Here is a 26,648-nt window from a genome sequence, read left to right on the forward strand (position 1 = left end):
GGCGCCGGTGCAGGCCGAGGCGCGGCGCGGCGCCCCCCGCGCAGGCCGCGCCGCGCCGCCGGGAAGCTCGGGGCGCCCCCGGCACCCCGGCCCCACCCCGCGCGAGGCCCCGCCCCTCATGCATATGCAGGTGCGCGGGTGACGAATGGGCGAGCGAGCTGTCAGTCTCGTCCCGAACTTGTTGGCTGCGGGGCTGGGAACGCGGGCGCGCAGAGCCGAGGCCGGGACCCGCCGCCGCCGCCGCCGCCGCTCCGCCGCCGCTCCGCCGCCGCCCCGCCGCCGCCGCGGGGGGAGCCGGGAGGGCCGCCGCGGGGAGGGGGAGCCGGGCGGGCCGCCGAGCGCGGCCGCCGCGAGCCGGAGCCGCCGCCGCCGCCCCTGCGCGCCCGCCGCGCCGCCCGCGCGCTGCGCGACCCCGCCCGCGCCGCCGGTGCCGCCGCCGCCTGGGCGCCGGGCTCGGAGCGCGGGCGGGCGCCGGAGGCCGGCGCGGCGGCCGGAGCGGGCGGCGGCGGGGCCGCGGGCGGGGTCGAGGCGGCGATGCGGGGCCGGGGGCGTCTGCCTCGGCGGCTGCTGCTGCTGCTGGCGCTGTGGGTGCAGGTGAGCGGGGCGCGCGGCGGCGGGGCGCGCGGACGGGGCGCACGGCGCGGCCTGGGCCCGGGCCGGCCGGGGCCGCGGGGCGCGGGGCCCGCCGCCCGCCCCCGGCCCGCGCCTCCCGCCTCCTCTGTCGCCCCTCGCAGGCGGCGCGGCCCATGGGCTATTTCGAGCTGCGGCTGAGCGCGCTGCGGAACGCGAACGGAGAGCTGCTGAGCGGCGCCTGCTGTGACGGCGACGGGCGGACGGCGCGCGCGGGGGGCTGCGGCCGCGACGAGTGCGACACGTACGTGCGCGTGTGCCTGAAGGAGTACCAGGCCAAGGTGACGCCCACGGGGCCCTGCAGCTACGGCCACGGCGCCACGCCCGTGCTGGGCGGCAACTCCTTCTACCTGCCGCCGGCGGGCGCTGCGGGGGACCGAGCGCGCGCGCGGCCGCGGGCCGGCGGCCCCCGGGACCCGGGCCTCGTCGTCATCCCCTTCCAGTTCGCCTGGCCGGTACGTGCGCCCTCCCCCGCCCGGCCCTCCCCCTCGGCGCCGGGGCACCGGCGGGGGGGGGGGCGCCGCAGGTGCGAGCCGCGGGCGCCCAGACGGGGCGGGGCCGGCAGGGGGCGCCGCGCGCGGGGTGGGCGCGGGGCCTCGCCCGGCCACGTGGGCGCGCGGGGGCGGGGGCGGGCGGGCGCGGGGTCGCGGCCCGCGGCGTGTGCCCGCGTCGCCCCGCGCGTGTCTGTCTGGGTGGGGAGGCGCGAGGCGCCCGGGGCCGCGGAGGCCTGCGCGCCGCGCGTGCTGGGGCTGGTCCCGGGCAGGCCCCGGCGGAGCGGCCGGGCCCACAGCCAGCCTGCGCCCGCCCTGCAGTTTCCTGGATGCCCCGGGGGCACGGACAGGGCTCGGCCCTCGGCCGGCAGGGCCTAAGCTGTGTGTGTTGGCAGGAGGGCCTGCGGCCCGGAGCCCCTCGGTGGCCCTTTGTGGCACCGCTGCCTGTGGGTGTGTTGATGCGCTCGTTACTTTCTGACGGGCGGGAATCCGAGCAGGGGATGTCCTGTCTCTTTCGGCGGTGAAGCTGGGGCCTGTGCAGGGCCAGCTGGCTAGGAGTCGGCGGTGGTGGGACCCAGCAGCGGGCAGAGACAGACCCCAGGGCTGCCGCTGCCTGGATCCCGAGCTGGAGAGGGCCGTGGACAGGGAGCCTTCTAGTGCTTTGTCCCTTTTCTGATTCTGGGCTCAAAAGGTCCTGACCTGCTTGGTCGCCATCAGTGGGCCTGGAAATGGGTGGGGGTAGGAAAGGGGTTCCTGGGGTGGAGCTCGGGTTGGGTGAGCCTGGAGGAGGCCTGTGCCCAGGGGTTGGGTGGAGGCGGTGCGCAGCCTGGACCTGGGGACTTTCCTGGATGCAGACCCTGCTGCCCCAGGGGCCAGGAGCTACGGGAGTTCATCCACCTAGTGACCTGGTCCTGAAACACATGGTTCAGAGCCAGGCCTGGCCAAAGCTGGGCCAGCAGCCGCTCCCCTGCCCAGGCTCTGAGCCCCAGGTTGTTGCCTGGCCCCTCTGCTTTGTCTTCACCCCTTCCTGGATCCCCCCCTCCCCCAGCCCCGCACCTCCATGAAGGTGCTGCCACAGTCCTCCAGTCCTCCCCTCCCCTCCCCTGTGCCGGCTGGACTCCCAGGCTGGCCGAAGTAGGTCCCCAAATTGGAGAAGGTAGGGGCAGGCCTGGGAGGAGCCCAGGCAGTTAGGGTAAGCCCCACCCCCACGCCCCCACAGGCACTGCAGGCAGGTCTGAGCAGGGCCTGCAGCCTGTCATCTACACTTGGGCCCAAGCCAGCGAGGCTCCAAATCGCTACCTGAGGATGTGTTTTCTGCTCGAATTGGCAGCAGTGGTGTGGGGGCAGGGAGGCCCTGGAGGAATGGGGCGGGCCAGCACGTGTCCCGTGTGGCTCTTTGCTCCTGTGGCTGGCCGGCTGGGATGGCATGGGATGGGATGGGATGGCTCTTGCTGTCCTTGGCGCCTGGCTCAGGTCTTAGGGCCATCTCTCTGCTCCCAGCTATTTCCTTCAGATGTCCCAGCAGGGGACAGGCTCTGGGTGGAGGGCCAGACCCTAAGGGTGTTGGCGTGTTCAGAGGGCAGTTCTGGCATCCTTGTCCCTCCTGGGGCACGCTGTGGCTGCCAGGTATGGAGCTGGTGCAGTGATGCCAGCCTCCTGGGTGGGTAGCAGTCCTGCGGCCGCGCTGCGTGACTTGCGGCAAGTGCAGCTCTGCCCCGTGAGCTGCGGTGTGTCAGATCTGGGTGTTTACTGGTGCACTTGGCTCCCGCCGGAGATAGTAGATGGGCCTAGACAGAAGCTTCAGTGGGCAGGTAGAGTGGACTCTGTCCAGCACAGCCTGGGACTGTCTGGCTCCCTGGGGCAGCTTAGGAGAGTTCCCTGTAGAAGGACGACATGTAGAAGGCCAGGCTCCACACTCTCCCTTGCTATCCACGGCCTGTGGCTTGTGTCTGTCTCAGGCTCTGCCATCTTGTGTGGGTGAGCCATGGGGTTGCTGAGTTTGTGGGGGTGGCCCCAGTGAGGGGGCTGCCGCCTTCTCCAGAGCACACTCCAGATGGCTCTCAGGAGGCAGTGTCCTCCTGGGTTGGCAGGGTGGAAGCCATGTTGGTTCTGTGTGAGCACTCTGTGGGTGTGGCAGGTGGCTGATGGACAGTTCAGAGGAGAGAGAGCGAGAGCGAGCGAGTGAGCTTTCCTTTGGCAAGCACAGAGGGTCAGCTATGTCTGTATAGCAGGAAGGTGGCTAGCCCAGCTTTGGAGCCCAGGAGTTCCACCCAGGGCAAGGCTCTGCTCCCTGGCCTCCTTCCTTGGAGGTAGACCAAACTGTAGGTGCAAAGGGTTAGTTGTATGCTGGGCTGGCTGGGTCTGGACCCTGTGGAAACACTGAGGTGGGCCTGGGGCTGGGTTGGTTCTGATGGTTCCGGCATGCTGGGACAGGGCCTTCAGCAATGCTGGTTGGTTCTCTTCCCCCAAGACAGGTCCCAGGGCCCTGATGTTGAGGCCTCCTGAGGTTAGCTGTGGGGAGCTCAGCTCAGGCCCATCCTGGAGTCCTCCCTAGATCGTCTAACCCTCCTTTCTCCCTCCAGCCGTCCAGCATGAGGCAACTGGGCAGAAGAGTGTAGGTGCTGTGGTGGGCCAGCGGTGTAAGCGCAGGGACGGGCTGGTGAGAGTGGACGAGGGCCTGGCTCTGAGCCCTGCATGCCCCTACCCACCACAGGCCTCTGCTCTGTGTGCTGAAGGGCCCTGTCCCACTCTCCCTGCACTTCTTGGTAGAGCAGGAGTCCTGCCTTGCCTGGGCTCCACCGGGCTGTTTCACTCTGCATCTGGCTTCAGCCTGGCAGGTTGAGGGTCTTGCGCAAGGCTGTGGTGTGGGTCAGGGTGGGGCTCTGTCAGTGACCAGGCAGATAGAGGGCGTGCTGCCAGGGAGAGCTGACCAGCAGCAGAGGAGCTCGAAATGGATGTCTTGGCTTTGAGATCGTGGGGGTGCTCTGGGTTGGTGTGGGTGCTCTGAACTGGTAGTGTGCATCTGGGGTTAGTGTGGGTGCTCTGGGTTGGTGTGAATGCTCTGGTTGGTGTGGGTGCTCTGGGTGGTTGGTGGTGTACATCTGGGGCTGGTTGGGGAGGGATTGTCACTTGCTGGAATCCTCTCAGGTGGCCCTAAGGTTGGGTGTCCTGGGGAAGCCTCGCAGGGCCTGAGCTAGAAGCTGCGCTGTAGGCAGGGTCTCTACTCCAGAGGATCTCTGCGCGTCATCCTGAGCTGGTCCCTGTCACCATGTTCCATCCTGAGCTGGTCCCTGTCCCCATCCTGAGCTGGTCCCTGTCCCCATCCTGAGCTGGTCCCTGTCCCCATCCTGAGCTGGTGTCTGTCACCATCCTGAGCTGGTCCCTGTCCCCATCCTGAGCTGGTCCCTGTCCCTATCCTGAGCTGGTCCCTGTCACCATCCTGAGCTGGTGTCTGTCCCCATCCTGAGCTGGTCCCTGTCACCATCCTGAGCTGGTGTCTGTCCTCATCCTGAGCTGGTGTCTGTCACCATCCTGAGCTGGTCCCTGTCCCCATCCTGAGCTGGTGTCTGTCCCCATCCTGAGCTGGTCCCTGTCCCCATCCTGAGCTGGTCCCTGTCCCCATCCTGAGCTGGTCCCTGTCCCCATCCTGAGCTGGTGTCTGTCACCATCCTGAGCTGGTGTCTGTCCCCATCCTGAGCTGGTGTCTGTCCCCATCCTGAGCTGGTCCCTGTCCCCATCCTGAGCTGGTGTCTGTCACCATCCTGAGCTGGTGTCTGTCCCCATCCTGAGCTGGTGTCTGTCACCATCCTGAGCTGGTGTCTGTCCCCATCCTGAGCTGGTGTCTGTCCCCATCCTGAGCTGGTCCCTGTCCCCATCCTGAGCTGGTCCCTGTCCCCATTCTGAGCTGGTGCCTGTTACCATCCTGAGCTGGTGTCTGTCCCCGTCCTGAGCTGGTGTCTGTCCCCATCCTGAGCTGGTGTCTGTCCCCATCCTGAGCTGGTGTCTGTCCCCATCCTGAGCTGGTGTCTGTCCCCATCCTGAGCTGGTCCCTGTCCCCATCCTGAGCTGGTGTCTGTCCCCGTCCTGAGCTGGTGTCTGTCCCCGTCCTGAGCTGGTCCCTGTCACCATCCTGAGCTGGTGTCTGTCCCCATCCTGAGCTGGTGTCTGTCCCCATCCTGAGCTGGTGTCTGTCCCCATCCTGAGCTGGTGTCTGTCCCCATCCTGAGCTGGTCCCTGTCCCCATCCTGAGCTGGTGTCTGTCACCATCCTGAGCTGGTGTCTGTCCCCATCCTGAGCTGGTGTCTGTCCCCATCCTGAGCTGGTCCCTGTCACCATCCTGAGCTGGTGTCTGTCCCCATCCTGAGCTGGTGTCTGTCCCCATCCTGAGCTGGTCCCTGTCCCCATCCTGAGCTGGTGTCTGTCACCATCCTGAGCTGGTGTCTGTCCCCATCCTGAGCTGGTCCCTGTCCCCATCCTGAGCTGGTCCCTGTCACCATCCTGTGCTGGTCCCTGTCACCATCCTGAGCTGGTCCCTGTCCCCATCCTGAGCTGGTCCCTGTCACCATCCTGAGCTGGTCCCTGTCACCATCCTGAGCTGGTGTCTGTCCCCATCCTGAGCTGGTCCCTGTCACCATGTTCCATCCTGAGCTGGTCCCTGTCCCCATCCTGAGCTGGTCCCTGTCACCATCCTGAGCTGGTCCCTGTCACCATCCTGAGCTGGTCCCTGTCCCCATCCTGAGCTGGTCCCTGTCACCATCCTGAGCTGGTCCCTGTCCCCATCCTGAGCTGGTCCCTGTCACCATGTTCCATCCTGAGCTGGTCCGTCTCGATCCTGAGCAAGTCCCTGTGCCCCTCTTGAGTTGTCCCCTGTCTCCTTATCCCATCCTGAGCTAAGCGTGAACAGCTGGCTGAGCCAGCTGCAATCCCAGGTGAGCATGAAGAGATGGGGACCCCGTTTTTAGTCAGTACCTGGGGTCCCCATGAGTAAGGCAGTCGGGCAAGGCCCTGCCTTCTCGGTGTGGAGCGTGGACATCTGGGCTCACTCATGGGTGGGCCTGCCGTCTGCTCGTGCTGTGGCCCTGTCCCCTGGGGGGGCCGTCCCTTGGGTGACAATGGGTTGCATAGACCTGGCCTCTCCAAAGCTCAGGTTTCCATGAAATGTATCTCTGCTAGGGCTTATGGTGCTGGTTCTAAGAGCTGCCGTTCTGTGGGATGCTGAAGGAGAGCCTGGTGGACCTGGGCTCTCGGCTCTGGAGGCCTGGTCCACAGGGTGCCTGAGCTTCGGCTGCCCTGGGTTGTGGGGTGTCCTGGGCAGTGAGGTGCTGGGGCCGGAGTGCCGTGCACCTGTTCTCATGCCTACTCTTTCTATGCTTTTGGTCTCCTGCCCTGCCAGGCACGTTGGGGGACTTGGAGCCAGTCAGAAGATGATGAGATGAACTTGGGCTGGGGTGTGTCCTTGCGGCCGCTCAGGCTACGCTTACAGGAGGAGCACAGCAGGACCTGGAGCAGAGCCCTCTTGCTGGAGAGGCCTCTGGAGGTTGGGACACAGGTGGCCAGCCAGGCTGGTCTGGAGGGAAGGACCTGGTTCTTCTACTGTGGCTGAGGAAACTGCTCTCTGATCTGCCCCTTATCCCCGTCCTCTGGCCCCACAGCCCATGTGTCCCCACAGAACTCCAGCCCAGGGCAGGGTCCCTTCTGTGAGGTAGGACTAGAAGCGATGAGCCCCGCCCAGCCACGGCCCCGGGCCAGGTGACCACGGCCCTTTGCTTTGCCGTGAAGGGCGCATCCTGGCAGGCTGGCGGGCGCCGGGGGCTGTGGTGGCAGGTGGGCCGCTCAGCCGCCTGCGGCTCAGGTTCTCCAGCTCCCTGCCGTCCAGGTGTAGGGAGCCCAGCTGGCGGGCGGCAGGCGGGAGTATGTCCCTATGGGAGCTGGTAACCGGAGCCCTGGGCTCGGGCTGAGGGGGAGGTAACTCTACCTGTGCGGCGGGCGTGGGTTTCCTGGGAGCCGGGAGAGGCTTCTGCTCACCTGCAGCCCAGGTGGGTTCTGCTCGTGGGAAGCCCAGGCCTGGGCTTTGCCTCCTGTGCTGGCCTGCAGTTGGCTCTGACCTCACACATCTGGCTCTCGGCTGGCTCCCTGTGCCCATCTACAGCCAGCCTGTGGTCAGTCCCTGGTGGCCACCCTTTTGCTGGGCATCAGTGACGCCAAGGAGCCGGCTCTCTGGAGTGGCCTCGGTCCCACGCCTTTGCTCTCCTGGCCCGTGGCTTCCTTGCGGGGCTCCCTCACGCCCCGCAGTCACCCCTTGCAACTCCTGCGCCTCCCTGGTCTGCGCCCTGCTTTCTGTGCGCTCAGCTCACGGGGTCAGGGTTGTGGTGTCTGGCCCAGGCGCCATGCAGGAGTGGGTGGGTGGTGGCGCTGGAAGGGAAGGAGCAAAGTGAGCCCGGGGAGGGGCTCTGGTGCCCGCGTCGCTAGGGAAAGGCCAAGGGTGGCAGGCATCCAGACAGTAGTGTGCCCTGGAGGGAGAGACGCCCTCCCGGAGCCCCTGCCACGGGGCCTGCATGGACACCCTGGACAGTCTGGGGGGCCCAGGGGAAGAGCAGCGGCTGGTGGTCCAGAGAGGGCTGTGGCCAGGATGGACGAGGAGCAAGCCAGACTTCAGAGCGGGGGTTGTGGTGGCCCATGGAGCCAGGGCAGCTTCCTGCGCCCAGCCTGGCTGCTGGTGGTGTGGGTCCGGGTAAAGGTGGAAACTCAGTCCTGGGCCTGGAGGACGAGGGAGGAGGCAGGCCTGGGGTTGAGAGGAGGCTTGCCTGCCAGGGCCTCCTCTTCTTGTCAGGGGAACGCTTACCCTAGTGCAGCCAGGCCTCGGGCTTCAGGCCCTGGTTGCCTGAGGGTTACTACGGGGCTCACTGGGGGGCTGCGGCAGCAGCTGGTGGCAGCACCCTTTGGCCAGGGACAGAAGGACCAGATGGCCGGGGCTGTAGCAACCAGGGACTAGGGTTGTGCTGGCAAGGCCCGGGGCCTCTTGGGCCTCGGTTTCCCCATCTGTATAGCGAGGGCTCCCCCTCTCCCCGTTTGGGGCTGGACACGTCTGTGGGTCTTGCCTGTTTGCTGTGTACCTGCTGTGTGGGTCCTGACCACAGGCCCTGTGTACTTTGTGGATGCCCCATATACTTGGCAGAGGGGCGGCCAGGGTGGCCGCTGGCATTGTCCCTCTCCAGTGGGCGTGTAGCTGAGCGGCTGGTTTCCAGGCTCTGAGGTGCCGGGGTTTTCCTGCTGGAAGGGAAGTGCCCTTCTCCCAGCTCTGGCCCCAGCATCCTGCCAGGCTTTGGGGAAGCCATCACAGCCTGGTCCAGTTCTCTCTCTCCGAGTGGGGTGGGACAGGCTGGGCAGGAGGGTCCCAAGGGCCAGGAGGTGGAGCCCTCAGCCTCGTGGGCAGGAGGGTCTTTTTCACTTGAGCCGGCATCTGGAGTCTGTGGAGGGGACACGGCGGGTAACGTGGGGTAGGGGTCCTTGGAGCCTCGGGATGGGGGCGGGCAGGTAGCCTTGGTACCTGACCACCCTCCCATGTCCACAGCGCTCCTTCACGCTCATCGTAGAGGCCTGGGACTGGGACAACGACACCACTCCAGACGGTGAGTGAACCCACCGGGGAGCCGGGGAGCTGGCCGCCGCAGGCCTGGCCTCCTCCCTGCCACCGCCGGGCTTGCTTCTCTGTCTGCAGGGGTCAGAGGCTCAGGCTCCAGGACTGCTTCCTCTACCTGGAGGGTCTTGTGGGCGGTTTGCCCTTTTTACCCCGCCTCCAGGAAGCTCAGCCATGTTGCACACCTTCCTGCTCTTGGCTTCAGTGTCACCCCCGGCCTGTGCTAATGCGGAGGGGAGAAGTGGGGTTCCTGAGTCTCCTGTGGAGGTCTGGGGAGAGATGGCACGGAGCCAGGGCTACCTTGGCCTACGGCACCTGCCCACCGCTCCTTGAGGGCCAGCTAGGCCCATGGGGGTTGAAGACCAAGGAAGGCTCTTTTAAGATGGAGCAGTAAGTTAGACATAGTGTCTGTGTCTGTAGTCCCAGCTACATGGAGATGAGGATAGAAAGACCATGGGCCAAGGCCAGACTGGGCAAAAATAGGAGACCTGATTTGAAAAGTAACACACAAAAATGGCTGGAGCTGTGACTCAAGTGGTAGAGTGCCTAGCTAGCACCTTCAAAGCATTGAGTTCAAACCCCAGTTTTAAAAACATGAGGCTGGGAATGTGGCTTTGTGCTAGAGTGCTTGCCTAGTATGTATGCAGCCCTGGGTTTGATTCCTCAGTACCACAGACATAGAAAAGGCTGGAAGCAGTGTGGTGGCTCTAGTGGTAGAGTGCTAGCTTGAGCGAAAACAAAACAAAAGCTCAGGGACAGTGTTTAGGCCCTGAGTTCAAACACCAGGACTGGCACAAAAAAAGAGGAAAAAGATGGGGTCCGTAGAGTGTGCCTGGAGCTGCCAGGGAGCTCTGGCTGTGCAGGTGGGTGGCTGGGTGCTGCCCTCTGTGGGCCAGACGTCGCGCCCTGCAGAGGTGCTAGCCAGCATGGGGCACACGGTGTCAGCGGAGGGCTCACGCCTGCTGGGGCCTGGGGTTTGTGCCCTGGCGTAGCCGTGGTCTCCCCAGGGAAGCCTGTTGTCCAGCCTTTTCTCCTTACAGGCCCCAGCCTCCTGTGCCATCCACCTTGTGGGTATGGGCTGGAGCAAGAGTGTTGCTCAGGGTGGTGGGCAGGGCGGGGCAGGGCTCTTTGCAGCTCTGGGCCTGAGTGTCTGGTGTGCTGTGGCTAGTATTGGGATCTTTCACCCTCCTAGCCACTGCAGGTTAGAGCTAGGTTGTTCCCTGTCCCTCGACGGGCGGGCCAGGTTGGTTTCTTGGGCCTGTAGCGGTGGTGATGTAGCTGGCTGTGTCTGCTGCCCCTAAAGAGGACCTGCTGATCGAGCGTGTGTCCCACGCCGGCATGATCAACCCGGAGGACCGCTGGAAGAGCCTGCACTTCAGTGGCCACGTGGCTCACCTGGAGCTGCAGATCCGGGTGCGCTGTGACGAGAACTACTACAGTGCCACCTGCAACAAGTTCTGCAGGCCCCGCAATGACTTCTTCGGCCACTACACTTGTGACCAGTACGGCAACAAGGCCTGCATGGACGGCTGGATGGGCAAGGAGTGCAAGGAAGGTGTGTGGGGTAGAGCCTGGGTGGGCGGGGCCCGGAGGGGGCGGGGCCTGGGGCGGAGCTGGGCCGGGCCTGGCCGAGCTGCTGAGCTGGCTGCATCTGGGCTCTCCACCCCTCTGTTCACAGCCGTGTGTAAACAAGGATGTAATTTGCTCCACGGGGGATGCTCTGTGCCTGGGGAGTGCAGGTGAGCATCCGCGCCTGCCCCTTTGCCCTTGCGTGGGTTCAGCAAACAGCTGCTGGTGCGCAGTGGCACCTGCCCCGCACCACGGGTGGGGTGGGAGGGGAGATGGGCGTGGTGCGGGGAGGAAGGCCGCAGGGTCAGGCGGAGGATGTGGGGGACCTTGCTGTTCTGGGTGTGGTAGCTTCCCAGGGACTGCCCACCTCCACCGCACAGGCGCCTGGCGTCACGCAGGGTTCCCCGGGGAGTTGTGCTGAGTGGGGGGGGGCTCAGAGGGTGGTTGTCAGGATTGGGGTGCTGTAGAGATGTGGGCCACAAGTCAGGTTTGGGGGTGAAAGCAGAACTCACAGACATCCTTCTCGGGGGCCAGGGTTTGATACGGGACTGAGAGGAAGCGTGTGGGGTCCGGAGAGATCCTAAGCCGCTGAGCAGGGGAGCTGCGGAGGGAGGTGGGTGTGGGAGGGGCAGGGCAGGTGGGGAAGGAGGGCTGGACGGGAGGGGAGGTGTCTGGGAGAGGCCGAGGCCTGCAGTGTGCAGACGTGTTTAAGTCCAGGGGAGCAGAAGGGGAGGCGGAGAGGTGAGCCCTGGCCCCGTCAGGTGGGAGTGCGTGGACTCCGCACCCAGGACTTGGAAGGAGGCCCGGAGGCCCTCACAGAGCAGGTGGGGTGGAGCAGGGCCGGCGCTCCTGGGACACTTGGGGCAGCGGTCCCATGCAGCCCTGTGCAAGGGCTGGGGTCAGCTGGCAGGAGAGGGAGAGGCAGCGGGTGCGCTGGGCTTCATCTCCCAACCCCGCATCCTTCCGCCTCCCCTCCCCCCCGCCCCCCCCAAGGGCTGGAGTGCCCCTCATTTTCTTCACATGGTGCTGAGGCACAGATGTTAGGTAATTTCCCTAAGGCTGAACGGAGAGGGGGCAGGCAGTCCCAGGCTGGGGTGGGCAGAGGGGTGGGGCTGAGGGGAGGTGGACGGGGGTGGGGGGTGGGGAGGGGGGCTGGGGTGTTGGAGGGGGGGTGAGGGGGTGGGGGGACTGAGGTGTTGGAGGGAGGTGGGTGAGGGGGGTGGGGAGGGCAGAGTGGGGGGCTGGGGTGTTGGTGGGGGGTGGGTGAGGTGGGGGGCTGGGGTGTTGGTGGGGGGTGGGTGAGGTGGGGGCTGGGGTGTTGGAGGAGGGTGGGCGAGGGGGGGCTGGGGTGTTGGAGGGGGTAGGTGAGGTGGAGGGGCTGGGGTGTTGGAGGGGTTTGGGCGAGGTGGGGGGCTGGGGTGTTGGAAGAGGGTGGGCGAGGGGGGGCTGGGGTGTTGGAGGGGGTAGGTGAGGTGGAGGGGCTGGGGTGTTGGAGGAGGGTGGGCGAGGGGGGGCTGGGGTGTTGGAGGGTGGGTGAGGTGGAGGGGCTGGGGTGTTGGAGGGGTTTGGGCGAGGTGGGGGGCTGGGGTGATGGAGGGGGTAGGTGAGGTGGGGGGCTGGGGTGTTGGAGGGGGTGGGTGGGGTGGGAGGGCTGGGGTGTTGGAGGGGGGTGGGTGAGGTGGGAGGGTTGGGGTGTTGGAGGGGGGTGGGCGAGGTGGGAGGGCTGGGGTGTTGGAGGGGTTTGGGCGAGGTGGGGGGCTGGGGTGTTGGAGGAGGGTGGGTGAGGTGGGGGGCTGGGGTGTTGGAGGAGGGTGGGTGAGGTGGGGGGCTGGGGTGATGGAGGGGGGTGGGTGAGGTGGCAGTCTGGGGTGTTGGAGGGGGGTGGGTGAGGTGGGGGGCTGGGGTGTTGGAGGGGGTGGGGTGGGGGGGCTGGGGTATTGGAGGGGGGTGGGTAAGGTGGGGGGCTGGGGTGTTGGAGGGGGTGGGTGGGGTGGGAGGGCTGGGGTGTTGGAGGGGGGTGGGTGAGGTGGGAGGGTTGGGGTGTTGGAGGGGGGTGGGCGAGGTGGGAGGGTTGGGGTGTTGGAGGGGGGTGGGCGGGGGGTGGGTGTGTGGAGATGGGTTGATCTGGTGGGAGGTAGTGGGAGCAGCCTTCTGCCGGGCCTGGCCCCAGGGTGGGAGGCAGGCCCCGGGCCCCTTCACCAGTGGCTCCCATATGCTGGAGCTTTGGGAGGGATGACCTTAAGGGGCCACACCTGGTGCTAGGTCCGGGGCAGGAGGCGGGTGTAAGGCTAGAAATCCCAGCCCTGTCCTGGGTGCGGAGGCAGACGCAGAGCTGGTGAGCCCAGCAGACACTCCTGCCCTTGGTGTAGGGCACTACTCGATGGCGGGCCTGTGGTCAGTGCTGGACCGCACAGAGGGCCCCCACTGCGGCAGGAGAGTGGCACCCCCTCCCACAGTGCAGGAAGGCTGTGGCTGCACCGGAAGATGAGGGGCGGATGAGGGGCGGAATTCAGGGATGGGGCCTGGGGCAGTAGGTGAGCCCAGCTCCCTCCTCCTGGCCCTGTGGGTGAGGCCGGGCCAGGGCTCGGGTTTCAGCGGGGACATCCCCCTCCCCGGCCGGATGCTGAGGAGATGGCTCTGCCTTCCTGCTGCCCCTCCCCACACCCGGGACTGCTGGCAGGAAAGTGGGAAGTGGGGTCTGGTGTGGTGTGCCCCGCCCAGAGCTGACTTCATTCCTTAGGACCCAGGAGATCTTGGGTCCCCGTGTGCCCGTGCCACTCCCTGGGGGTGACCCGGGGCCTGTGTGTCACCTGCCCCCTCTTGTCTCCCCTGTGGCCTGGGGGGAGGATCTGTGGTGCAGACGTCAGGCCCACTGTGGACCTGCCCTGAGCACAGCGGGCTGGATCCACAGCCACCTGCTCCCAGCCTCAGTTTCCCAGTTCCCAGCCTGGGTGAGCTGGGCTGCTAACTTGGCTCTGTGTGACTCCAGGCGGCTCAGGAAGGGCTGTGGTTTTCTTCTAAAAATAACTGGTCGGGTGCCGGTGTGGAAGTGCTGTGGCCTGGACGTCATTCCCGCCCCGTAGGGCCTGGGCGTCCTGGGCATCCTGGGCCAGATCCTCAGAGACCTGTCTAGGACTGGAGGGCAGCCTGCCAGGCCCAGGACCCCAGGCTGCTACCAGCCGGCTCTGCAGGGCGAGCCTGCTCACCCCTGGCAGCACCCGCAGAGGGGATGCAGAGGCCCCAGGGCAGCCCCAGGGCAGCCCCCTGCCTCTGCTGCCGGGAGCTGCCCCAGTGCGGGCCGTCTGTCAGACTGCCAGACAGCGGCCTGTCTGCGAGGTGTGCCCCACGTAGGCTTTGCCGAGAGTTGGGTCCTTGGGCAGCAGCAAGGTCACACAGCCAGGATGGCCAGAGCTTCTCCCCAGGTCTCCCGGTCGCCGCCGTGGGTGCTGGCAGCACCTGGGGAGCAGGAGCTGGCGCTCGTGGGCCACGCTCCCCGGGCGTGGCTGGGTCTGCCTCTCCCGGCGCCTGCTCTTGGGGCCTGGCTCAGGATGAGTCCTAGAATAGCTCAGGGAGGAGTGACAGGGCAGCTGGGGCTGCCCGTCAGAGCCCGCAGCCGGGAATGCCCGGGACTGGGGGCTGGCCGACGGGCCTTAACCTCTGCCGGGCTCGGAGCCGCTCTGGTTCAAAGTCCTGAGCCGGTTGGCTCTGCGTGTCGGGGAGCACTTCTGCACCTGCCGCCCGGCTCACAGCCTTGCCCCTGCGGCCCCCAGGTGCAGCTACGGCTGGCAGGGCAAGTTCTGTGATGAGTGTGTCCCGTACCCAGGCTGCCTGCACGGCAGCTGTGTGGAGCCCTGGCACTGTGACTGTGAGACCAACTGGGGCGGCCTGCTCTGTGACAAAGGTAGCCGGTGGGCAGGGGGGTGGCGGGTGGGCGGTGGGCGGTGGGTGGTGGGCAGCGGGTGGTAGCCGGTGGGCGGTGGGCAGTGGGCAGGGTCACCCTCAAGCTCCGAAGCCTGTTCTGTGAGAGCCCTGCTCCTCTCCCCAGACCTGAACTACTGTGGCAGCCACCACCCCTGTGTCAATGGGGGGACCTGCATCAACGCAGAGCCTGACCAGTACCACTGCGCCTGCCCAGATGGCTACTCCGGCAAGAACTGCGAGCGGGGTGAGAGGCTGGGCAGTGAGCCCTGGCCAGGCGTGGGGCGGTGCCTGCGACTGACCGCCACCGTCAGCTGCCCGTGCGCATCTCTCTGGCTGCCTTGTACGGTGGCCTGTGGTCCGGCCTTAGGCCTGGTGGGTGTGGGGTTGGAGCCCTTGGGGAACGGGGAGCCGGGGGGCTGCCCGGGCACCCCACGAACTACTACTCGGGTTCTGCAGCGGAGCACGCCTGTGCCTCTAACCCGTGTGCCAATGGGGGCTCTTGTCACGAGGTGCCATCCGGCTTTGAGTGCCACTGCCCGTCAGGCTGGAGTGGGCCAACCTGCGCGCTTGGTGAGTCAGGGTGGCTCCAGCCCGCGTCCGGGGGTTTGTGTGATGAGTAGCTCCCTAGAGTCCAGTCCACTTGTGTGGTAGACTTGGGTGGCCAGGGGAAGCTGGTCCTGCCTTACACTGTGAGTCTCCTAACCCCCACAGGCTGTGCCCCACACTCACCGGCCACCCCATACACCGGCCACACCCTCATTCACTGGCCACAGCCCAGACCTGGGGGCCACTCCCCACACTTTCCTAGTGGGCCTTGACCCACACAGACCCTACCCTACATAATGGCCCAGTCCCACGCATGCCCGTGCGGGTTCACCAGCTCTGCCTCTGGCCACGTCCCATGCTCCTGGGCCACGCGTGCCCGTGTGGGGCATGGGGCTCATGGTCTATGTCCCTGGCTGTGCATATTCACACGGGGCTCACCGGCCACGGCCCATGCCTCTATCCCTGCAGACATCGACGAGTGTGCTTCCAACCCTTGTGCGGCCGGTGGCACCTGCGTGGACCAGGTGGATGGCTTCGAGTGCATCTGCCCTGAGCAGTGGGTAGGCGCCACCTGCCAGCTGGGTAAGGACGTGTCAGAGCCGTGGTGCATGGACGGTGCTGTGCATGCGGCTGGCTCTGCTGGCGGTGCTGGGCTGTGGGTCCAGGCACGGCGGGCGGGCGGGGCCTGGGCCCCATGGCTCCCGTTGTCTTGTCCACAGACGCCAATGAGTGCGAAGGGAAGCCGTGCCTTAACGCTTTGTCTTGCAAAAACCTGATTGGCGGCTATTACTGTGATTGCCTCCCGGGCTGGAAGGGCATCGACTGCCACATCAGTCAGTATGGGTGGGCGCTGCAGGCGGGTGGAGCTGGGGTGGGCTGCGGGCCCCTCTGACTTTCCCCTGGGCCTCTCTCCCCAGACATCAATGACTGTCGTGGGCAGTGTCGGCACGGTGGCACCTGCAAGGTGAGGCTGCGGCCTGCCCGGGCCAGGGGCGGGTGGGTGCAGGGGGTGGGTGGGTGCAGGGTGAGGCCTGCCCGGGCCAGGGGCGGGTGGGTGCAGGGGGTGGGTGGGTGCAGGGGCCACGGCCTGCCCGGGCCAGGGGCGGGTGGGTGCAGGGGGTGGGTGGGTGCAGGGGCCACGGCCTGCCCGGGCCAGGGGCGGGTGGGTGCAGGGGGTGGGTGGGTGCAGGGGCCACGGCCTGCCCGGGCCAGGGGCGGGTGGGTGCAGGGGGTGGGTGGGTGCAGGGGCCATGGCCTGCCCGGGCCAGGGGCGGGTGGGTGCAGGGGGTGGGTGGGTGCAGGGGCCACAGCCTGCCCGGGCCAGGGGCGGGTGGGTGCAGGGGGTGGGTGGGTGGGTGCAGGGGCCGCGACCTGCCTGGGTCAGGGGCGGGTGGGTGCAGGGGCGGGTGGGTGCAGGGGGCGGGTGGGTGCAGGGTGAGGCCTGCCTGGGCCAGGGGCGGGTGGGTGCAGGGGCGGGTGGGTGCAGGGTGAGGCCTGCCCAGGCCAGGGGCGGGTGGGTGCAGGGGGTGGGTGCAGGGGCCACGGCCTGCCTGGGTCAGGGGCGGGTGGGTGCAGGGGGCGGGTGGGTGCAGGGTGAGGCCTGCCCTGGCCAGGGGCGGGTGGGTGCAGGGGTGGGTGGGTGCAGGGGGCCGGTGGGTGCAGGGTGAGGCCTGCCCGGGCCAGGGGCGGGTGGGTGCAGGGGCGGGTGGGTGCAGGGGGTGGGTGGGTGCAGGGGCGGGTGGGTGCAGGGGTGGGTGGGTACAGGGGGTGGGTGGGTGCAGGGGCAGGTGGGTGCAGGGGCGGGTGGGTGCAGGGGCGGGTGGGTGCAGGGGCTGCAGGAGGCTCACCTGCTCCCTCCACAGGACCTGGTGAATGGCTACCAGTGCGTGTGCCCCCCGGGCTTTGGAGGCTGGCACTGCGAGCTGGAACAGGGGGGCTGTGCCAGCAGCCCCTGCCGCGGCGGGGGCGTGTGTGAGGACCTGCAGGAGGGCTTCCGCTGCCGCTGTCCCCGGGGTCTCTCTGGACCGCTCTGTGAGGTGAGGCCTGTGGCTCAGCCACCCCTGTCCCGGTCCAGGGACTGAGGCGCCACAGCGGAGTGGGCTCCACAGCACACACGGGCCGCAGCATCCTGGGAGCATGGCCGTGTGGAGGTCTACGGGGTGGCCAGGGTCAGGCTTCTTCAGGCCTGCTTGTCAGGGTGCCTGGGCAAGGTGGGGTGCCTGGTACTTGAGGCCCTCAGGACTTGTAGGGTATGTTTTGTACAGGGCTGGCCCTCTCGCTCTAGGGCTGATGCCCTTGTCTCCCTTAGTACTGTACTGGGTCCCAGTCCCCTCCTTCTACACTTCCCGCCTCCCAGCCCTGTGTGATCCTGCCCTGGCCTCTGTGTGGAGGGTGGACTTCTGCCCAGTCAGCCTCCTGGGGCGGGGCCAGCCCTGGCTGCACGGTGGTGCCGGCTCTTGGTTGTGCGGGTGTCCCGGCAGGGTGGCAGGTCAGGAGCTGGCTTTCCTGTTGGTGGGAGGAGCCGAGGCCGGATGCTGCCTGTGGGAGGCGTAGGAAGCCCTGCTGCTGTGGAGCGAGGGTGGAGGGGCCTGGGGGCTCACAGGTGCTTCCGTCCCGCCGACGGGGCCTGGACGATCCGTCCCGGACGATCGCAGGGCGGGGGCTTCAGGCGAGGGGTGGCACTGCCTGCCCAGGACTGGGGGCCTGCTGTCGGGGCTGGGCTTCAGGGGTCTGAGGCCGCCTGCACCCAGGCCGGGCCCTGGGGACACGTGGCCTCCTCTCGTCTCGCAGGTCAGCGTGGACTTCTGTGAGCCGAGCCCTTGTCTAAACGGTGCTCACTGCTACAGCCTGGAGGGAGACTACTACTGCGCCTGCCCTGAGGACTTCGGTGGCAAGAACTGCTCGTTGCCCAGGGAGCCCTGTCCAGGCGGGGCCTGCAGAGGTGCCGGCCAGCTGCAGGCGGGAGGGTGGGTTGCGGAGGGAGGAGAGGAGGAGCCTGACCCCTGCTTCTCTGCCGCAGTGATTGACGGTTGCGGGGTTGAGGTGGGGTCTGGGGTGTCTGGCGTGGCCCCCACCGGCATGTGTGGCCCCCACGGACACTGCGTCAGCCAGCCTGGGGGAAACTTCTCCTGCGTCTGTGACAGTGGCTTCACGGGTACCTACTGCCATGAGAGTGAGTGCTACACGTGGCAGGCTGGGGCCTGGGGCCTGGGGAGGGCTGGGGAGGGCTGGGGAGGGCCAGGGCCTGGGGAGGGCCGGGGAGGGCCGGGGCCTGGGGAGGGCTGGGGAGGGCCGGGGCCTGGGGAGGGCTGGGGCCTGGGGAGGGCTTGGGAGGGCCGGGGCCTGGGGAGGGCTGGGGCCTGGGGAGGACAGGGGCCTGGGGAGGGCTGGAGAGGGCTGGGGCCAGGGCCTGGGGAGGGCCGGGGCCTGGGGAGGGCTTGGGAGGGCCGGGGCCTGGGGAGGGCTGGGGCCTGGGGAGGACAGGGGCCTGGGGAGGGCTGGAGAGGGCTGGGGCCAGGGCCTGGGGAGGGCCGGGGCCTGGGGAGGGCTTGGGAGGGCCGGGGCCTGGGGAGGGCTGGGGCCTGGGGAGGACAGGGGCCTGGGGAGGGCTGGAGAGGGCTGGGGCCAGGGCCTGGGGAGGGCCGGGGCCTGGGGAGGGCCGGAGCCTGGGGAGGGCTGGGGAGGGCTGGGGCCTGGGGAGGGCTGGGGAGGGCCGGGGCCTGGGGAGGGCTGGGGAGGGCCAGGGCCTGGGGAGGGCTTGGGAGGGCCAGGGCCTGGGGAGGGCTGGGGCCTGGGGAGGACAGGGGCCTGGGGAGGGCTGGAGAGGGCTGGGGCCTGGGGAGGGCTGGGGAGGGCCGGGGCCTGGGGAGGGCTGGGGAGGGCTGGGGAGGGCCAGGGCCTGGGGAGGGCTGGGGCCTGGGGAGGACAGGGGCCTGGGGAGGGCTGGAGAGGGCTGGGGCCAGGGCCTGGGGAGGGCCGGGGCCTGGGGAGGGCTGGGGAGGGCCAGGGCCTGGGGAGGGCTGGGGAGGGCCGGGGCCTGGGGAGGGCTGGGGAGGGCCAGGGCCTGGGGAGGGCTGGGGAGGGCCGGGGCCTGGGGAGGGCCGGGGCCTGGGGAGGACAGGGGCCTGGGGAGGGCTGGAGAGGGCTGGGGCCAGGGCCTGGGGAGGGCTGGGGAGGGCCGGGGCCTGGGGAGGGCTCACGCAGCCTCTCCTGCAGACATCGATGACTGTCTGGGCCAGCCCTGCCACAATGGGGGCACGTGCATTGACGAGGTGGATTCCTTCCGCTGCTTCTGCCCCAGCGGCTGGGAAGGCGAGCTCTGTGATACCAGTGAGTGCTTGTGCCCTGCCGCCAACCTGCCCTGCCGCTGCCCCGGCTCAGCCCCACACTGCATCTCTGCCTGGCCTGCATTCCGTCCTGCCCTGCTGCTGCCCCGGCTCAGCCCCACGCTCCGGGCCGGCTCAGCCTCACACTCCGGGCTGGCTCAGCCCCACACTCTGGCCCGGCTCAGCCCCACACTCTGGGTCGGCTCAGCCCCACACTCCGGGCCGGCTCAGCCTCATACTCCTGGCCGGCTCAGCCCCACGCTCCGGGCCGGCTCAGCCCCACGCTCCAGGCCTGGCTCAGCCCCACGCTCCGGGCCGGCTCAGCCCCATGCTCCAGGCCTGGCTCAGCCCCACACTCTGGCCTGGCTCAGCCCCACGCTCCAGGCCTGGCTCAGCCCCACGCTCCAGGCCGGCTCAGCCCCACGCTCCAGGCCTGGCTCAGCCCCACGCTCTGGGCCGGCTCAGCCCCACGCTCTGGGCCGGCTCAGCCCCATGCTCTGGCCCGGCTCAGCCCCACGCTCCGGGCCGGCTCAGCCCCACTCTCCAGGCCGAGCCCAGGTTCCAGAAGTCTGTAGCCAGTTTGGCTCAACCCCCTTCCCGCCTGGCTCTGATGTGCCACGCCCGCTCCGGCTCTTGCTCTCTTCCCAAAGCCCCCCAGCGCCGGTGAACCCCTGCTGACCGGCATCCTCCCCCCAGATCCCAACGACTGCCTCCCTGACCCCTGCCACAGCCGCGGCCGCTGCTACGACCTGGTCAATGACTTCTACTGCGCCTGCCACGATGGCTGGAAGGGGAAGACCTGCCACTCCCGTGAGTGCCGGGCCTGCGGGTGTGCAGGGAGGGGGCGCTGCAGCCCGCTGAGCGCCCTGTGCGTGTGTGTGTGTGTGTGTGTGTGTGTGTGTGTGTGTGTGTGTGTGTCCCGCGCTCCCGCCCCCCTGAGCGCCCTGTGTGTGTGTGTGTGTGTGTGTGTGTGTCCCGCGCTCCCGCCCCCCTGAGCGCCCTGTGTGTGTGTGTGTGTGTGTGTGTGTGTGTGTGTGTGTGTCCCGCGGTCCTGCCCGCTGAGCGCCCTGTGCGTGTGTGTGTGTGTGTGTGTGTGTGTGTGTGTCCTGCGCTCCCGCCCCCTGAGCGCCCTGTGTGTGTGTGTGTGTGTGTGTGTGTCCCGCCCCCCTGAGCGCCCTGTGTGTGTGTGTGTGTGTGTGTGTGTGTGTGTGTCCCGCGCTCCCGCCCCCCTGAGCGCCCTGTGTGTGTGTGTGTGTGTGTGTGTGTGTGTCCCGCGCTCCCGCCCCCTGAGCGCCCTGTGCCCGCAGGTGAGTTCCAGTGCGACGCCTACACCTGCAGCAACGGGGGCACGTGCTATGACAGCGGGGATGCCTTCCGCTGCTCCTGCCCGCCCGGCTGGAAGGGCAGCACCTGCACCATCGGTGGGTGGCCCGCCCCGGCCGGCCCACCCGCCCCGGCCCCCGCCCCGGCCGGCCCGCCCGCCCCGGCCCCCGCCCCGCCTGCCCTACCGTCGCGGCAAGTCTGCCCGGTGGCCACAGCGGCTCCTTTGCCCCTTCTTCTCACAGCCAAGAACAGCAGCTGCCTGCCCAACCCCTGTGAGAACGGCGGCACCTGTGTGGGCAGCGGCGACTCCTTCTCCTGCATCTGCCGGGACGGCTGGGAGGGCCGCACCTGCACTCACAGTGAGTGGGGCCAGAGGAGGCGTCTTGGGTGGGAGAGGCTGCAAGGCAGGGCCTCCTCCCCGAGGCTCCCCAGCCCTGGGGAGCTGCGCCTCCCCTCCACCCTGCTCTCTCCGTGTCCCTTGGCCTCCCTCCCCTGGGTGGCAGCTCCATGTCTCCCCGCTGCCTACTTGCCCTGTAGCCTGTGGCCCCTCTTGACCCCTGTGTGACCCTGCCAGGGAGCCTGAGCCGTCCCAGGACCCTCCCTCCACCCCCCCCCCCAGCCCAGCCAGGCCAGTGAACACAGTGTGTGGGGTCTGTTCATCCGCAAGCCTGGCCGGTGGGGGCACTGGGCAGTGGGTGGTGAAACAGCAGCTGTCTCTCTCTTTCCTTAAATCCAGACACCAACGACTGCAACCCACTTCCTTGGTGAGTGGCGTCCCTGGGGGCCAGGGTGGGGGCTGGCCCCACGGCCTGTGGTCTCTGACGCCCACCTTCCCTGCAGCTACAATGGCGGCATCTGCGTGGACGGCGTTAACTGGTTCCGCTGCGAGTGTGCGCCCGGCTTTGCTGGTCCCGACTGCCGCATCAGTGAGCAGCCCGGGCCCCGGCCAGTGCTGTCCCCGTGAGCCGAGCTACAGATGTCCATATCGGTGGACATGGCGGCCATGGCCCCTCCCGCTTCTCTGTGTCCTGCATGCTCTAGGACACCGCTGAGCAGAGCCAGCGGGGCTGTGGGCGGGAGCTGTCCGCCTCCAGGCCACACCAGGCTCTTGGGTGTCAGCCTGGCAGTGGGGCTGCCCTGGGGTCCCAGAGTCCCATCCACGCAGGGCAAAGGCAGGACGAGGCACTGCGCCCCGCTGACGGGTGCCACCGCTGCGGCAGCATGGGCTGCTGCAGACGCGGGCATCCGGCCTCCACAGTCTTGCAGGGCCGGGGGGCCTGGGTCCCGGGGTCCCCACCGGCCTGCGGCGTGTCCCTGCTCCCTCCTGCCCCAGCCCTTCCCTGGGCCCTGTTCGAGAGTGTTGGCTGCCCTGCCCTGAGCACTGCCTTCCCTGCAGACATGGATGAGTGCCAGTCCTCACCCTGCGCCTACGGGGCCACCTGTGTGGACGAGATCAACGGGTACCGCTGCAGCTGCCCTCCGGGCCGCACCGGCTCCCGGTGCCAGGATGGTAGGCCAGGCACAGCCACGCCAGGCCGCAGCTTAGCGGGGCCGGGTGGGCCAGGCCTGGATGCTCAGCTGACCCTCCCTCCTCTCCCGGCAGTGGTGGAGTTCGGGAGGTCCTGCTGGTCCCGGGGTGTGCCCTTCCTGCATGGGAGCTCCTGGGTGGAAGACTGCAACAGCTGCCGCTGCCATGACGGCCATCGGGATTGCAGCAAGGTGGAGCCACGGGGACTCTTGTCAGCCCTGCCCCCCCTGCCCCGTGCCGGGCCCCACGCCCCTCCCTGCCCCGCGCCTCGCCCGGCTCCCTCCAAGCCACCGCTGGGCTGGTGCTCGAGTGGGTGGGGTGAGGCTGTCCCTAGAGACACGCAGAGAACAGGGAGCGGCCTGGGCCCAACCGCATCCCGTCCCCCTTCTGCATTTGAGGAAGACTGAGGTTCAGCCCGAGGCCTACCCAGCTTTTCCTGAACTGGCAAGAAGTCTTTCTAGGGGTGTGCTGTTCAGCCTGTCTGGGACAGTGCTGTGGGACTTACTGACCCAATCCTGTCTTTTCCTCTGTGTGCTGCCTGCGGTCCTTGTCACCATATGCCCGTGAATCCAGGTATGGTGTGGGTGGAAGCCGTGTCTGCTGTCCAGCCAGCCTGACTCCCTGAGCGCCCAGTGCCCACCGGGACAGCAGTGTCAGGAGAAGTCCCCGGGCCAGTGCCTGCAGCCCCCCTGTGAGGCCTGGGGGGAATGCCGGGCAGAGGAGCCCCTGCCACCCAGCACCCTCTGCCTGCCACGCTCCGGGCACCTGGACAACAACTGTGCACGCCTCACACTGCGCTTCAACCGAGACCAAGTGCCCCAGGTGAGCGGCTGCCCGGCGTGCCCGGACACCGGGCCTGTTCCCTGAGCAGCTGCCCGGCCGTGGCTCATGCTCCCTTGGGGGGTGGCTGGGACTGTGCACAGCCGCTCACGGGATCCCACGGGCACCGAGCCTGGGAGACTGAGAGCAGGCCCAAGCTGGGTTGCCCATTTGTCCAGCTGGGGACATCCCTAGCTGCACGCGTGTCCAGGGGCCTGGACACCGGGTGGCCCACAGCCACTCACTTTCTGGGTTGTATCCCGTAGCTGGGAGCACGCTGGATGTTCTGGCCACAGCCTCTGGATATTTGGAACCGGCCTTCACGTCCACCCTGTCCTCACTGTGTCCACCCCTCCACAGAGCTGCCTCACTCTGAGACAGGACAAGTAGAGCTGTTGGCCGGCTCTGCCCCCCAGGGCGGCGGGCAGACGAGTGCCCTCAGGTCCCTGTTGAGGGCCCCCTCACCCGCTGCTCTCTTCTCCAGGGCACCACCGTGGGTTCCATCTGCTCTGGAATCCGCTCTCTGCCAGCCACGAGAGCCGTGGCCCGAGACCGCCTGCTGCTGCTGCTCTGTGACCAGACCTCCTCGGGAGCCAGTGCTGTGGAGGTGGCTGTGGTGAGTGGCAGAGGTCTGTCCCAGGGGACCCTGGGCACCTCGGGGGCTGTGATGCTAACTGCCTGTGGGAGAGGAGGCATTAGCAGCGGGAGGTGGGGGCAGATCTGTGGAAACCAAGGCTGTAGCAGAGGTCAGAGGGCACGTGAGGGAGGAGCATCAGGACGTCTGAGACCATGGTGGAAGTGCTACCAGCCGGCCACAGACCAGGTTCTTTGTGGACAGAGGAGGTGGGCTGGGCCCCTGGCTCAGGAGCTGTGGCCCCGGCCCACTGGGGCTGACAGGGAGCCTGGGTGAGGCAGTGATGAGCTGTGCAGTGTGGAAGGCACGGCGGGCAGAGGTGTGGGCAGGCCCGGGCCCAGGCATCGCTGAGCAGAAGCCACGGGCCATGCTGAGCAGCTGCTCGTAGCTCTGGGGACGCGGCCTGGGGAGTGACAGCCGAGACTTGGGGCTGGGCTGGGAGGCCGCAGCTCCTCTGGAGCTGGTACCTGAAGCTGTGGATGGCTGGGCCTTCTGTCGGGGTCCTGGGGCACCCTGAATGGGCCACCCTGGGCTGGCAGCCCGTGGCGTTGCCGGGGCAGCTCAGGCAGCCTTGTGGCACATGGTGGTGAGGGCAGAACAGGAGAGAGGCGGAAGGGGCACAAGACGGGGTCCAGGAGCGGCCTGGGGTCGCAGGGAAGGAGGAGGAGGCTGTGTTGGTTGCACAGCCCTGGGAGTTTGGGATCTGTGTTATCTGAAAAGACCTGGCGTCGCCGCACAGACACGGGCTCGGTGGGGAGGGCAGGGGGGCAGGCAGGGGGGGCCCCGCCCCGTCCATCCTGTGCAGGGCTCCCCGGGCGAGCTCTGGCTCTGAGCTGGGGCAGCAGGTATGGCCTCGGAGCCTGGAGGCGGGCTCTGGGGTGCTGTCCGGGCGCCCCTGAGCCGTGCCCACAGCTCCACCCTCTGGCACAGTCCTTCAGCCCTGCGAGGGACCTGCCGGACAGCAGTCTGATTCAGAGCGCAGCCCACGCCATCGTGGCCGCCATCACCCAGCGGGGGAACAGCTCACTGCTGCTGGCCGTCACTGAGGTCAAGGTGGAGACGGTGGTCATGGATGGCTCGTCCACAGGTGAGCAGGGACAAGAGGTGTCCCAGACCCCCCGTCTGGTGGGCATTGGCCCGTAGACCTGGCTCAGAGCAGGAGGGCACCCGCTGTCCCCGCCCCTATCCTTTGGGAGAGGAGGCCGGGCCCCTGTCCCAGGAGCCTCTCCACCAGCCGGAGACCAAAGGAAGTGCCAGGCTGGGGCCCCCGGCTGGCGTTCGGTGCTCCGCGGGTCTCGGCTCTGCCGCGCTCACTGCTTTACCTTCCGCCCCAGGCCTGCTGGTGCCCGTGTTGTGCAGTGTGTTCAGTGTGCTTTGGCTGACCTGTGTGGTCATCTGTGTGTGGTGGACGCGAAAACGCAGGAAAGAACGGGAGAGGAGCCGGCTGCCTCGGGATGAAAGCACCAACAACCAGTGGGCCCCGCTCAACCCCATCCGCAACCCCATCGAGCGGCCGGGAGGCAGCGGCCCCAGCGGCGGGCACAAGGACGTGCTCTTCCAGTGCAAGAACTTCACACCACCGCCACGCAGGGCGGGTGAGGCGCTGCCCGGACCAGGGGCCCACGGGGGCAGTGGGGAGGACGAGGACGAGGAGCGGGGCCGCGAAGAGGAGGACTCCCCGGAGGCAGAGAAGTTCCTCTCACGTAAATTCACCAAAGACCCCAGCTGCTCTTCGGGGCGGTCAGCCCGTTGGGTGGCCTCGGGGCCCAAAGTGGACAACCGCGCGGTCAGGAGCGCCAAGGATGTGCAGTATGCCGGCAAGGAGTAGGAGCGCAGCTGCCTGCTGGGCGGGGACCCGGGAGCCCTTGCCAGCCCACACCCGCTGGACCGCAGGAGGCCGTGTGCATAGTTTCTTTATTTTGTGTAAAAAAAAAAACCCACCAAAAACAAAAAACAAATGTTTATTTTCTACGTTTCTTTAACCTTGTATAAGTTATTCAATAACTGTCAGGCAGAAAACAATGGAGTATTCTAGGATTGTTGCTATTTTTGTAAAGTTTCTGTGTGTTACACGTGATGTGGCAGGCGGGTGAAGCGAGTCTGTGTTCTCACCAGATCGTGTAACGTTTGTTACCAGAGGTTGTGCTGTTTACAGAATCTTCATTCTTATTCCTCACCTGGGTTTCTCTGTGGCTCCAGGCCAAAGAGCCGACGAGACCTGTGGCTATGTGTGGCCTGTGGATCTCAGTGGGACCTGTGGCCAGTAAGCCTGGCCTGTGGTGGCCTGTGGATCTCAGTGGGACCTGTGGCTGACAAGCGTGGCCTGAGGCAGTCGGTGGGACCCATGGCTGTGGTGGGACCCGTGTTTGTCAGTGGGACCTGAGGTGGTGGTTGACGTGGCCCTTGGAGTGGCCTTAGTTGTTGGTATGGCCCGTGGCTGTTGGTGGCGCCTGTGGTTATCAGTGGGGCTGGAGGTCACCTGCATGGCCCGAGGCTGGCATGCAGGCCTGGACTGCCTGCTCCCATCCCTCCAACCTGCCGTCCTTGTTCCTCCTGCCCAGAACTCTCCAGAGATCTCCCAACTGTGCTTCAGAAGTGCCCTTCCTGACTGCTCAGTTTCCCCTCCTGGAACGGCAGTATTGAAGCTTGTGACAAGTGCCTTCACACCCCGCAGCTGGCCGCGTTTGCCGCGGGCGCCGGGCTGCGGCCTGGCCGCCGGCCGCCTCCTCGTGAAAGTGCATTTCTGTAAATGTGTACATATTAAATGAATACTCTGTATATTTGACTTAAGAACTTACACGCTCTGGCCTTCCTGTTCTTTGGGTGCTGTTCCTTTCTTTGGAGTTGGGGCAGTCGTGAGAGGCCTGTCCTGTGTGGTCCTGGGGCGGGCAGCCCTCTGGTCTCGGCCCCTGGGAGCCACCCAGACCTCCCCACCTGGTTTCGCTGAAGTCTTATGGTCTTACACCGACACGGGACCCTTTTTGGGAAGGGGGAGGGGAGTCCGGGTGTCTGTCACCCTACTCCTAAACAGCCAAGTGGCCTTAGGAAATCCTGAAGTGGCTCAGCCCTGAAAAGCTCTCTAGGGGTCCCCCTGCAGGGGGATTGGGTGGAGTTTAGAGAAAGAAACCCCAGGAAGGTGCGGGGTACATCTCACTGGAGGTGGACCGGGCATGCTCCCCTGAGGGGCAGGGGCTTACGGGGGGGCAGGGCAGGGGGGAGCCAGGAA

General features: G+C 67.4%; 1 protein-coding gene across 2 annotated transcripts; it reads left to right on the plus strand.

Moving 5' to 3' along the window:
- The first annotated feature begins 520 nt into the window (after positions 1-520).
- On the plus strand, positions 521-26,219 carry Jag2 (jagged canonical Notch ligand 2). Of its 2 annotated transcripts, XM_069997426.1 has the most exons (26): positions 521-594; positions 735-1,085; positions 8,692-8,749; positions 10,061-10,312; positions 10,436-10,496; positions 14,097-14,227; positions 14,372-14,491; positions 14,704-14,817; positions 15,262-15,375; positions 15,513-15,626; positions 15,711-15,757; positions 16,656-16,829; positions 17,584-17,734; positions 17,813-17,965; positions 19,009-19,122; positions 19,815-19,928; positions 20,426-20,539; positions 20,684-20,800; positions 21,178-21,205; positions 21,282-21,367; positions 21,838-21,951; positions 22,045-22,160; positions 22,543-22,791; positions 23,273-23,404; positions 24,353-24,509; positions 24,757-26,219. In XM_069997426.1, the coding sequence occupies exons 1-26, from the start codon at positions 535-537 to the stop codon at positions 25,248-25,250; spliced, it is 3,735 nt and encodes a 1,244-aa protein (XP_069853527.1). In that variant the 5' UTR covers positions 521-534; the 3' UTR covers positions 25,251-26,219. The 2 variants fall into 2 exon arrangements, with proteins under 2 accessions (XP_069853527.1, XP_069853528.1); XM_069997427.1 differs by lacking the exon at positions 15,513-15,626.
- Positions 26,220-26,648: the final 429 nt, after the last annotated feature.

This window comes from Dipodomys merriami, unplaced genomic scaffold, assembly GCF_024711535.1.
Source record: "Dipodomys merriami isolate MVZ:Mamm:240054 unplaced genomic scaffold, mDipMer1.0.p SCAF_50, whole genome shotgun sequence".
NCBI lineage: Eukaryota > Metazoa > Chordata > Mammalia > Rodentia > Heteromyidae > Dipodomys > Dipodomys merriami.